General features: G+C 39.4%; 1 protein-coding gene across 5 annotated transcripts in view; it reads right to left on the bottom strand.

The window, feature by feature from the left end:
- Positions 1-1,065: 1,065 nt before the first annotated feature.
- The window catches only part of Nnt (nicotinamide nucleotide transhydrogenase), a 91,206-nt gene continuing 79,940 nt past the window's right edge, over positions 1,066-12,331 (bottom strand). For all 5 annotated transcript variants that reach the window (XM_028885378.2, XM_028885379.2, XM_028885380.2 and 2 more), the window contains exons 20-22: positions 5,397-5,515; positions 3,949-4,064; positions 1,066-1,967 (exon numbers count right to left, since the gene is read on the bottom strand). In XM_028885378.2, the coding sequence (XP_028741211.1) occupies positions 1,818-1,967; positions 3,949-4,064; positions 5,397-5,515 (385 nt within the window). In that variant the 3' untranslated portion in view covers positions 1,066-1,817. The remainder of the gene's footprint in view (positions 1,968-3,948; positions 4,065-5,396; positions 5,516-12,331) is intronic.

The following is a 12,331-nucleotide window of genomic DNA, read 5'->3' as shown; positions in this document are numbered from 1 at the left end:
CAGTTCAGGAAGTGGTCTGTGCATGCAGGATGATCATTCGGCAGCATCCCTGACCTTTTACCCTTTGGATGCCAGTGGGACCTGCCAGTTCTGATAACCAAAAATATCTCTAGATACATACCATCAAAAGGCACCTGGAGAAAGAAGAAAAATCGCCCCTCCGTTATTTTTAGATTGAAATTGGATTTGGGAACTACTTTTCGAAAATTAACTTGCTACTTTCTAGAAACACCTACAGCTATTTTAAAAGAAGGAAAGGGGCATGAATAAATATATTGTTTAACTTCTTCTGATAGAACTTTTATGATAAACCTCAACCTTGAAGTTACTAGTGATCTCAGATCTATTAGTAAATTGTATTTATTTATAAATTTATTTCTTTGGCATTTAAAAGGAAACTTTGCTGCTCTAACATCTCCCCCCTCCCTGCCTCCTCCCCCTCACTCGCTCACTCATCCTTTATCTCAGACACAGCAGAACAACTTGCTCATCAAATCAACAGATCTTGTGCTTGATAAACTTGGTAAAGATGAGAAAATTTTGCATCGGTAATCTTCAGCTTTAGAGATAGTTTTGTATGAGTCAATGATTTTTGTTTTGTTTTGTTTTTCCAATACTAGGGATTGAACCGAGGACCTCGGGCACACAAGGCAAGCACTCCACCAATTAAGACATATCCCCAGGCTTTGTATGGTTAATAATTGCTTTGAGAGACTTAGTACCAAATGGAGAACATAGAGAGACAGAATTCTAATAATGTACTACATTTGTCTCCACTTAGCAGCTTTTGAAATAAAGGTAAAGTCACAAAGAAAATCTAGACTTCTATAAAAGACATGATTTTTACTGGTTCTTAGAGATAGGGCTAAAAATACTGTTGCTTGCCACTTTTGAGTATCATCAAATTATATATGACCTCAAAAATCACTATGGTTTTGAAAAACAATTCAGTCTTCTAAACAATGAAGAGAGATTAATTCTACTTATTACAAAGGTCTTCCTCCAGTGTTAATAATGAGTAGAACCATTCAATTTCAGCTCTTCGTCATCAGAGATAAGTCTGTATCACTTTGAAAACATGATGAACTCATTTATTAGTCAAATGACTGCATTCCATTCGAGAGCAGTTAGCACAGTATCACACATCATAAATTGAAATTGGAGCCATCTCCAATTGGCAATGGGGTTTTTAAAAATACAGCTAATTATTTTTAAGTTACCTTTCACTGAACATACCAAGCAAATTGTTTCCAGCATCTCTGAAAGGCTATATAGTTCTTTTACATATTAAAATAGAAGTGAGAAAATAGATCTTTGGAATCTAGAATCTGAAGTACTGCCTGATAACCTGAAACAGATTTGGTGTGATTGTTCAGACTATGGATAAAATGCAAGAGGACAGGCCAGGAGTTGATAAAAGTTTCAAATTAGTCACATTTGGTGAAGTTAAAAAAAAAAAAAACTAAATGCAGGTGTCTGCAATGTTCACACTGTCTTAATATTTTTCAGACCAAAATACATTCTGAATCCTAAACATTCAACTTCTGAACTCATTTTTCTGGATATTGAAAAGGAATTTTAAAATCCAAGAGGGCTGCATCTAAAATGAGGCTGTTCTTTCACTGTTTACAAAATACTTTTAACTATAAATAGATAGGTGTTGAAAATTGTCAATGCTTTTTTGAGGATCAGGGGTTGCTGATCTTCCAAATCTGTTGGTTTGCGGGGCTTCTTTGGGGCCTGGAGAGCTTGGCTCATCCACTCATGCTTTATTTATCTGTTCCTGCAACTGAAGACACCAGCTTGCCCTTTACTATTCACTTCTGATAGGAGTCTCGAACTTTGGCCTGCAGAGCATCGCATGTCTTCTTGGCGTCCCCCAGCAGCATGGCTGTGTTGGGTTTGTAGAAGATAGGATTGTCCACTGCAGCATAGCCAACACCAAGGGACCTCTTCATGACAATGACCTAAAAACCAAAGAGAGAGGAGATTCTATTCAATAGGACCTGTTAGGTGCAGAGTATTGCCTTTTCCTGCTTTTGTTGTTCTTTTAATTGTACATTACTTTCTTTTTTACTTTTATTTATTTATGTGGCATATGAAAATATAAATGCACAGTTATAGGGTACAGGTGGTATCTCAATACATGTGGGTATTATTCATTATTTAAATCAGATAAAACATGTCCATCTCCTCTGACATTGGTCATGTTTTTATGGTGGGAACAGTCAAACTCCTTTTGTCCAGCTTTGTGAAATATACAAGACATCACTCAGAACCTAGTTGTGCAAGAGTGCACAGGACTTCTTCCCTGAGCCTGAAAAAGACCTGTCCCACTACTAATTACTCAATACAGATTATTTTTAAAATGTATGTTTACATTACATTAATGCTCATTTTTAATCATGCTCTTGTGCCCATGAGAGGAGCGTTCTTGTTAAAAGTTTATCTTTACGTGATAAGATTACAGTGATTTTTTCATCCTTGCACTTCTCTCTCCAGAGTCTGTGAATAACATATTCTAATCAGAAAAATAACACTGTGAGGTCATCCATTTTTCTATGAATAAGCTAAAGAAAACAAATGTAGTGCAAAAGCTTCCACATGCAAATTCTCACATACATATAATTAATTGAGTGGGGGAAGTGGTATGGTTCTTGTCTATCACTTCAGTATAAACTAAATCAGAAAGTTCTAGGACAAAGACACGTCAAAAAAAAAGTTGTTTCTCTCAAGGATGGAGCTAATAAAAGACGTCAACCAAACACAATGATGGGGGTCGGCTGATCGGGAAACACTGACATAACATAGACAGACATACTGACATTTACTACAGATTCTGCTACCCTGCAAATGTCAGGTTGGTTCTTAAGAAATTAAAAGCCTCTGCTTGGTCTTCTGGAACATATGATCTATTCAAAAAACGGAAGCAGTAAGAATGTCCTCATGCATCATATGACATTAGCACAATAATGCAACTCGGAAGTCTTTCAAATATTGACTACCAGTAAGATAATAGCCATATATGCATGAGCAAGGACATTTTGGGTCTACTTACTCATCTCTAAAACAGTACATTTTAAACTCATGTATTTGCAACAAAAGGAACAAAACTAAAGAGGAAATGTACATTATGTTACTATAATTCCTCTTTAAGTTATATTTTATTTTATTTAATTATGTGGATGCAGTGGAAGGTGTTGGACCCCTAGTCACAGGCGGTGTTGAGCCTCCAGTGTGGGTGCAGGGAGCTGAACTCTGGTCCTCTGTAAGAACGGTATGCACTCTTAACTGCTAAGCGTCCCTCCCACCCCAACATTGCTATAATTCTTGCAATATAAGCATGGTTCAGGAACAGTAAAGAAATGTCCCTCTTCTGGATCGGAAGAGCATTTAGAAGCCTTTGAATTCTCTGAAATCTAGCAGTTGGCTTTGTGCAGGAGCCGTAGGCATGAGCAAAGTGTCCTTTCTTGTGCCAGGGTACTGCTTGGATTTTTAAATCACCTCTCTGTTAGACAGACCATAACAACATACAAATACCCCATAAAAAATAAATTGGAAAAAATGTGCTCGTCTTGGTATAGGAAGGCGATGAGACTGACTCACTGTCCCAGAGGGAAGCCATCTGCTTCGCTGGACTCCATCTGGAATTTGGCCAGACACATTCCGATTGCTTCCAGCCCCTTTTTCAGCTGGGGTAACAGATTTTGTTAATCCAGCCACATAATCTCATCTGGTTCTACTCACAACGTAGCGTTCACTCAGGTTCTATGGTGGCCAGAGAACAGAAGGAAGCTGGACATGGGGACCTGGCCCTCGGCTGTGCTTACACCCCCGAGCCTTTAAAAGGCATCACCAGTTCTCCTTGAGGGGCCAAAGAAAGTTTTGCGCGTATGGATTTCGAGTGACGTCCGATCATGAGAATGAATGGTAAGTCTAAGAGTGTACCTGTTTGGACTTCCAGACCTCGAGGACTGGCATGCCCGCGATAATAGAGTTGGGATCTTCTTGAGCTGCCGAATTCACAGTGTCGTTAGCTCCAATGACGAGAACCAAATCAGTGTCTATATTGAAAGCAGAGAGGACAGACAGAAAAATAAGAAACACAAAGAAGCACCTACACTTCTCTTTCAGGCAAATTGTAGTGATTTATTAACAAAAACAGATCCTTATAGGAGGCTCACTTGTGCCAGGTGCAACACACAGCTTTACCGGAAAATGTCCCAGAGCAGGAAACCAGCTGTAGATGGCCAGCCCAGAGCAAGCTTTTCACATCCTGACTAAAGCCTGCTTTATGATGCTTACCCTCCCGTCGGATCCACCTAATCTGACTTTATAATTCTTTCATTGTCCCCAAATTATCTTGCTATTCACATGATTTTATAAGATCTGAATCCATTTTCAACTCTTAAAATGACCAATTAAGATGCAATCTAATGTCAAAAAAAAAAAAAAACAATGTCTAAAAGTCTGTACTGTATTAAAGCTGTGTCCATAATTCCTGGAACTAGCTGGTTTTACACATAATTTAACAACAGTTAAATTTAAAAAGGAGCGTAAAATTAAAATGGCCTAAATTCTCTCTTTAAGGACTATAATTTAAATTATCTAAGGATGTTGCCAGAAATGCCATGTGCATCTAGACATACACACAATTTTGTTGGGTTGTTTTTTTTTTCCTCTAATAAACAGTTTTGGTTTCTTTTTTTTTTTTTTTTTTTTTTTTTTTTTTTTTTTTTTTTTTTTTTTTTTTTTTTTTTTTTTTTTTTAGTTTACAGTGGATACTTGCCAGAGGGAACTGGTCTAATTTTAACAAACATGGTCTTAGGCCAAACGTCATTACCATTCCACATTTACACAATGACAGCTATAAAGTACAGTGACTTATCTTATGAAGTCCCAGTACTTATAAATGAAGTGGGGAGGGAGAGAAGGGCAAGGGAGGGAGGGAGGGAGGGAGGGGGAGAAAAAAAAAAGCACACATGCTACCTCACTGATCAAGACTTGGGACAATGGAAAAGCAGTAACATTTCAGACACCGTGAGGAGCCTACGGGGAGTGTGTAGTTCAAGGCTACACGAGACCGAGAGCAGAGACCTGGATTCAAAAACCAGATCTGTCCAGGTTTCAGGTTCGCTTGCACACTATGCCGCAGGATTTTCAGTATCCTTCAGTTCTCCCAAAAGAATAAAATTTAACGATACTTTTGATAATTCTGTTGCAACTGAATAATATCCTTCGCTTACTTAATTGTGCCCTTGTATCTATTATAATCACATCACTCTTTAACTTGTCAGTCTTTGCTAATCCCACAATCATATGCTAAATGTAGTACTGCTTCGTGCACATTATTTAAAGGGTGCTTGAAATGTGCCGTCGTGGTCTCCACCACTTACCTGGGAAATCACTGTTGATCTCATCCATTTCTAGCACAATATCATAGGGCACCCCCGCCTCAGCCAGAAGCACGTTAAGCTGACCAGGCATTCGGCCCGCAACTGGGTGAATTCCAAACCTGGACATGAAACAAATGAACAGCTGGCCTTACTTGATAGGCCAAGTGTACAGAGGTTCCAGTATCCCCTCCAAATCTGCACGCCTTGTTCTTGGCACCTCTGCTTTCTCCTAGCTCTATCTGATTTCTGCGAGCAGAAGGGGAATTTGGTGAGAAATACGGTCATTCTACAAATGCTGAAGTTGGAAATTCAGTGTCTTAGGACTTAAAAACTATAACTTCATAAAAGTAACACAGTGACTTTGAAACCTTATTCTTCCATATATGTCTTAGATGCCATGAACTTTCAACAGTATTGATAAATAATATCTCTTCATGTTTAAAGGCATTATAGTCTCTTATGGTACTCTCTGATAGATCCTAATCTCTTAAAACAGTAAATCGGTCTGGAGTTGTTTCCAATTTAAAAGTCAACATTATTCCAGCAAATGTTGCCTGCATGTGCAATTGTAGCTCCTATGATAAAGGGCAGAGAAAAAAAAATACTATACACATAGTGTTGAAGGTCCACAGTTTTTCAGAGACTGACATTAAACATCACAAAAGAAATGTGATAGTGACACACTGGAGTATTTAAAAGAAGGAGTCTATAATACATGGAGTTCCATAGTTAAAGCAAAGAGACTGAACCATCAAGCAGTTTCTCCCAACCAGACACGCTGTCTTTTGTATAGTAACCCTATTCCTTGGCCGCCACATTTATCTTTCAACAAAAAGTTGCAAGTGAACGAATGAATGCAGAGAAGAAATGCCATTTGTAGACTCTCAGCTTTAACACATTGAGAGATGACAGACTGGAAAGAGGACATGAGAAGGAAAAACAGCCCCCATTCTAAACTTTGGCTGGAGCCTCTTACCAGCTCAGAGTCAGGAATTCCAGCACAACTAACATCTGCTGTGAAGGTCACCTATATAGAGACAATATTGCTTTTGCGTACAGCTATTTCTAACAAGAATGTTAAAATAGCAATGAATTGTCCTTGGGACCTAAGCATATAGGTCAACCTTCACCAGAGAAGCTGCTTCTTGCAGCAGTAATTAATACAGAGTCCCACAACTCAACGACCCGTAGGAAATGAGAGCCTGTGGAGTATTCAGCCCTAAATGGGATATCTATATCACACCCTTCTCCTCAAGGCTCAGGGATATATGTGGGAGAGGGGGGGAGGAAGACTGTAAGAGCCAGAGGTGGTGGATGACTTCGAGGAAACAGCATTTTCCATACACAACTGAACAGGTGCACGCACGAACTCAAAGAGATTATTACAGCACACCCAAGAACTGTTTATGTTCAAACCAGAAAAAAATCTCAGCACAGAGGAGGGGAAGTAGGCACAGAATCCCAACCTCAGTCAAGAAACTATTTGCAATTGATAGCTGCTTGGTGAGGGGACACAAGTTTTCTCTAATGGAATGACATTGAGTACATCAACCACATTCCAGGGCAGGCCTCATGCTCAGGAGTAGTTGACCAGCACAAACCAAACTCCACGGGGTTCTTTGGTAGTTTTTGTGGTTGTTGTTTTCTCTTTTCTTTTTTTTTTTTTTTTTTTTTTTTTTTTTTTTTTTTTGGTTTTTTTTGAGACAGGGTTTCTCTGTGTAGCTTTGCGCCTTTCCTGGAACTCACTCAGTAGTCCAGGCTGGCCTCGAACTCACAGAGATCCTCCTGCTTCTGCCTCCCGAGTGCTGGGATTAAAGGCGTGAGCCACCACCGCCCAGCTCTCTTTTCTTTTTTAAGAGAAAGAAAGAACATGAGGTTGGGTAGGTAGGAAGGTGGGGGAGGATGTTGGCGAAGGGGAGGAATACAATCTATATATTATTGTATGAAATCCCCAACGAATAAATTACAACATTTGGGGGGAGAGACTTACACATATACGGCCTTACTCTTTTCCTAGACACAAACCTACCATTTTTTAGAAATCTTGCGGGAACCCTTACTCATAGTAAAGGATATTTAATAGCACCCCTTCATGCGACCCCTGTCACCTACATGTATATTTTACCAGATTAAAATCCTATCCAATGATTACCAGAACTACCCTATACTCTCAATCAAAACAAGAGAAAGAGGTCTAGAGAGATGGCTTGCAGTCGAGAGCACTTGCTTCTTTTCCCAAGGAATGGAGGAGGCACAGCTCCCAGGACCCAAGGTTGTGCACAACTCCAGCTCCAGGGGATCTGGTGCCCTCTTCTGCCCTCTGTACATACTACACTCATGTGCACATATTCCCACAGAACCTTAATGCTTACCTTGAACCAACACAAATAACCTAGGATAATTATAAGGCATCAAAGAGTTTTAGGATTAGGACATAGATGTGTGAAGGGAATGTATTATTTAGTCAAGCACAAGTAATATTAAAAGTCCATGAACTAGGGTTTTTATTTTAACTGACAGCCCAATATACACTCCGTGTTTTCCTTTTAGAATTCAATGCTGGGAACCTCTTTGGTTCCAATTTTTATTTAATTTTAATTTAGCTTTTGTTTTTAATACTGTCTTTGTTATCTTTAAATTTCCCTGACTACCATTTTTATGCTTTAATAGTGATGTCTTGGACCAAGTTTAAAAAAAAAAAATGGAGACTCTTGAAATATATTAGCTCTTATTCTAACATCTTGATTAGCTACAGACTGCATAAAAACAATATTTCTGTTTGGCTAGCTGTGAAGGGTAAATAATCACAAAACTAACCATCATGTTACAGTGACTATCCCAAAGGGGGAATCACTTTATATATCTGTTTGCATAATAATTTATTACACTAAGCTTTAGGGTTCTATGTTTGGAGCAAACTACATGTAAGATCATTAAAAGAGAATGCCAATGTTTTGAGAGAAGTAACAGAACACATTCAAATTTGTATAAATATATATGCATGCTGATGAGTCAACATGAGTTTATAACAATTCTGGCCCGTGTAGCTGGCTAATCTCCAAAGTACGTATTAAAATTAATTGTATTAGACGCAGGTTGGCCATAACCAGCAATTTCCATGAACTGACCAGCCAAAGCTCATCATCAATGCTCCATCATCACATAAAGAATATCCAGATCCAGAATTCTAACATAGAAAGACTACCAGCCTTTTAGTCCTTCTCTCTGGGCCATGAAAATGATCCTTTATTACGCACATACTTTAAGCACTGAATCAGCTGTCCCTGACAACAGGATTCTACAAAAGGAAAATAACTGCGAATATGGAATCACAGTGATCATCTACGCACCCAGAACTTTCTTCATCTCCTCCTTCCCCTCCTGCACCATTATTACAAGTGGGTATCACTGCACTCTTCCACCAGGGGCTCCTTGAGCACAAGAGCCACATCTTACTAATCAGTCCACAGACCCTGGCACGCTATTGCAGGCCCTCAATGCAAAGAAGAGGGTTTTAGACAGAACATCCCAAGAAGATACACTGGTGGATAAAATTGTCTCTTTCTAATGAAAGAATTTAGGGTTCAGGTAGCAGTGTGAAGTTCTCATTTGCACAAACATTTGGACAACTGACTTCCACACCCTTGGGTTTCCTCGTGAGAAGGATAGAACTGAATGGAAAGCCTCTATCTACGAAGGGTTGTGGGATTCAAATAAGACAGTTAACAAAGAACCTTACCTACAAAGTGCTTTTCACCAGCACCAGACAAATGAAGGCCTTCATAACTGTGGTGGTTTGAATAAGAATGGCCCCCAAACTGGGCAGTGGCGGCACACACCTTTAATCCCAGCACTCAGGAGGTGGAGTCAGGCGGAGCTCTATGAGTTTGAGGCCAGCCTGGTCTACAGAGAATTCCAGGCCAGCCAGGGCTACACAGAGAACCCCTGTCTTGAAAAAAAATGGCCCCTATATATTTGAGTACTTGAAAGGGATTAGTAGGTGTGGCCTTATTGGACTGGGGGTGGACTTCAAGATTTCAAAAGCCCAAGCACTAGGCCCAGTCTCTCTCTCTCTCTCTCTCTCTCTCTCTCTCTCTCTCTCTCTCTCTCTCTCTCTCTCTCTCTCTCTCTCTTCCTGCTGCCTGTGGATTCAGATATAGAACTCTCAAGTACATCTCCAGCACCATGTCTGCCTGCATGCCACCATGCTCCCCACCATGATGATAATGAACTAAACATTTGAAACTGCAAGAAAGCCCTAAATAAATGCTTTCTTTTGTAAGAGTTGCTATGGTCATGATGTCTCTTTACAGCAATAGAACACTGACCATGACAATAAACCAGCACAGTAATTACAATATTCTGTTCAAATACGCCTTGATAATATAAAGTTCATCACACTCAACAACTAAGTGTATATTTTCTATGTTTACATATTCCAACACACATTTTTACCTTACAACAAATGTTGGGGTTGGGTTTTTTTTTTTAGCAACACTCTAGATTGCTTTTCTAATTTTTACCTTGAAATGCTAATGTAGTATATAGTAAATATGGATATGGTCTCCCAAAAACCAGAAGTCTTTGTACTTGCAACAACAACAACAAAACCTAGAGAAATGATACAATCAATATAAATTAAATCCAATAATTATGAACATTAGGCTCCATGGGAACTTTGTACTAATATTCAGAGACATGTTCATGCTGATGGGAGTCAAATTTCAGAAGTCCGCAGTCAACCATTCAATAGAAACAGTAGGCAGAAAAGTATTGCTTTCTTTGACAGACACAGCAAAGAGCATCACCAGAGTCAGAGTAACCTCTGCAAGTATCTTCCACACTTTTTGTTATTTTTGTCTTTCAACTATGAACATTATAGCCTTTGGTGGAACCTTACATAACAAAGAAGCTTAGCACTCAGTTACCAATTAAAAATAGGCTCAAGCCCTTTGAGGGGAAAATGGAGCAATCTACTCTAATGAAACAACCCAATCTGCTGGGCCTTTTTAATTAGCCAAGAAAGAATAAAAACAAGTACGAATGTACACAGAACTATTCATGAATATCAAGTAACTGGATAAAATCTGGGAAGAGAGCAATTCAACAGTATTTTTTAAGCTTCTTTTATAACTGAAGACACAGACCTGTCCTTGCAGCTTTGTGCAACCTTACATTAGATTTCAAATACTGCGTGTTTTAAAAGAGACACAACAACATGAATTCCCATGATCACAGGCTCTGAAGACAGTATGTCCTAACCAGGGTTCACTGTAGCAGCTGTTCTTGGACATGTGGAGTTTTTAAAGATTATAAAACATTCCCCCACATGGGTCCTACCACAACTGTCCAAATAAACCCCATTTTCCTTTTGACATTATGGAAATGTCTGTCTAGGTCAGCTATGAAACATGAAGAATGGCTTATTGAATTGAGCATTCTAATTCAACAATTAGACAAAGAGACTAAGCCCAGTGGGGCCCCTTCCTAAAGCTTCCAGAATTTTCTCCAGCTTGTGGACTCTGAAACTTCAAATACTGAAGGGCTCCCTGAGCATTTGTTTGTTTGTTTTGTTCTCTGTTTTTGCTTTTTAAGACACACTTTATAACTTTCAACCACTTGGTTTTAACTCTTTATAGTCACTGTGCAAAATTATTTCCATATTTAGTATCTTTGAAAGGTTAACTTCCCTTACTTTATGGTGATTTTCATTTTAAAAGCAAATTGTGAAATGGGGGCAATGCATACTGACAATATTTTAGAATTCTGCCTTCCCAGATCCATTGCTTCACAATTTTCTGAACTGTTTTGGGGACTAGTAAATTAGTAAAAAGATAGAAAAGTAAAAAGAGGATTCATTTGCTGGAAACCTACTTCTATTTTAAAACCATAAATATTTATAAATCATTAAAACTGTTGTTATGACTCCTAACAATGGGAGCAGGGGTTGTCTCTGACTCTTTTGCCTGCTTTGGGGACCCTTTTCCTCCTACCTGGTTGCTTCGTCCAGCATTGATAATGAGAGTATGTGTCTAGTCTTTTTTCTTTCTTTCTTTCTTTTCTTTTTTGATTTTTTGAGACAGGGTTTCTCTGTGTAGTTTTGGTGCCTGTCCTGGATCTCGCTCTGTAGACCAGGTTGGCCTCAAACTCACAGAGATCCGCCTGCCTCTGCCTCCCGAGTGCTAGGATTAAAGGCATGTGCACCACCGCCTGGCATGTCTAGTCTTATTGTAACTTGTTATGCTAAGTTACAATTTGGTTGACACCCCTGGGAGGTCTGCTCTTTTCTGAAGGGAAACAGAGGGGGAGTAGATGGGAGAGAAGGGAAAGGGGACCAGAAGGAGTGAAAACTGCAATCAGGATGTAATATATGAGAGAAGAATGAATGAATGAATGAATGAATGAATGAATGAATGAATGAATGAATGGGAAAAAAACTATTGTCATAAAAAGTTTTCTGTTGCCTCCATATCCATCTAGAAGACAAGGCTAACTGTCACATTCAAGAAACACAGTGTGGTAGTTTGAATGTAATCGGCCCCCATAAGCTCATAGGGAGTGGTACTGTTAGGAGATGTGGCATTGTTGGAGGAAGTGTGTCACTGTGCGGGTGGGCTTTGAAATCTCCTATGCTCAAGCAAAGCTCAGTGTTACAGTTCACTTCCTGTTGCCTGCAGGTCACGATGTAGAACTCTCAGCTCCTTCTCCAGCATCATGTCTGCCTGCACACACCATGACATTCATGGACTAAACCTCTGAAACTGTAAGCCAGCCTCCATTAAATGTGTTCCTGTATAAGAGTTGCCGCAGTCATGGTGTCTCTTCACAGCAATAGAACACCTAACTAACATGCACAGCTTAGTCATCTTGGACATTTTCCAGCTTTCTGTTTACTCCTCCCTGAGGCTGATCCCGATTCGTCCCTGTACAATGGG

Source organism: Peromyscus leucopus, chromosome 11 (genome assembly GCF_004664715.2).
Source record: "Peromyscus leucopus breed LL Stock chromosome 11, UCI_PerLeu_2.1, whole genome shotgun sequence".
NCBI lineage: Eukaryota > Metazoa > Chordata > Mammalia > Rodentia > Cricetidae > Peromyscus > Peromyscus leucopus.
Note: the sequence above shows the minus strand (reverse complement) of the source record. Positions and strands in the feature narration are given on the sequence as shown.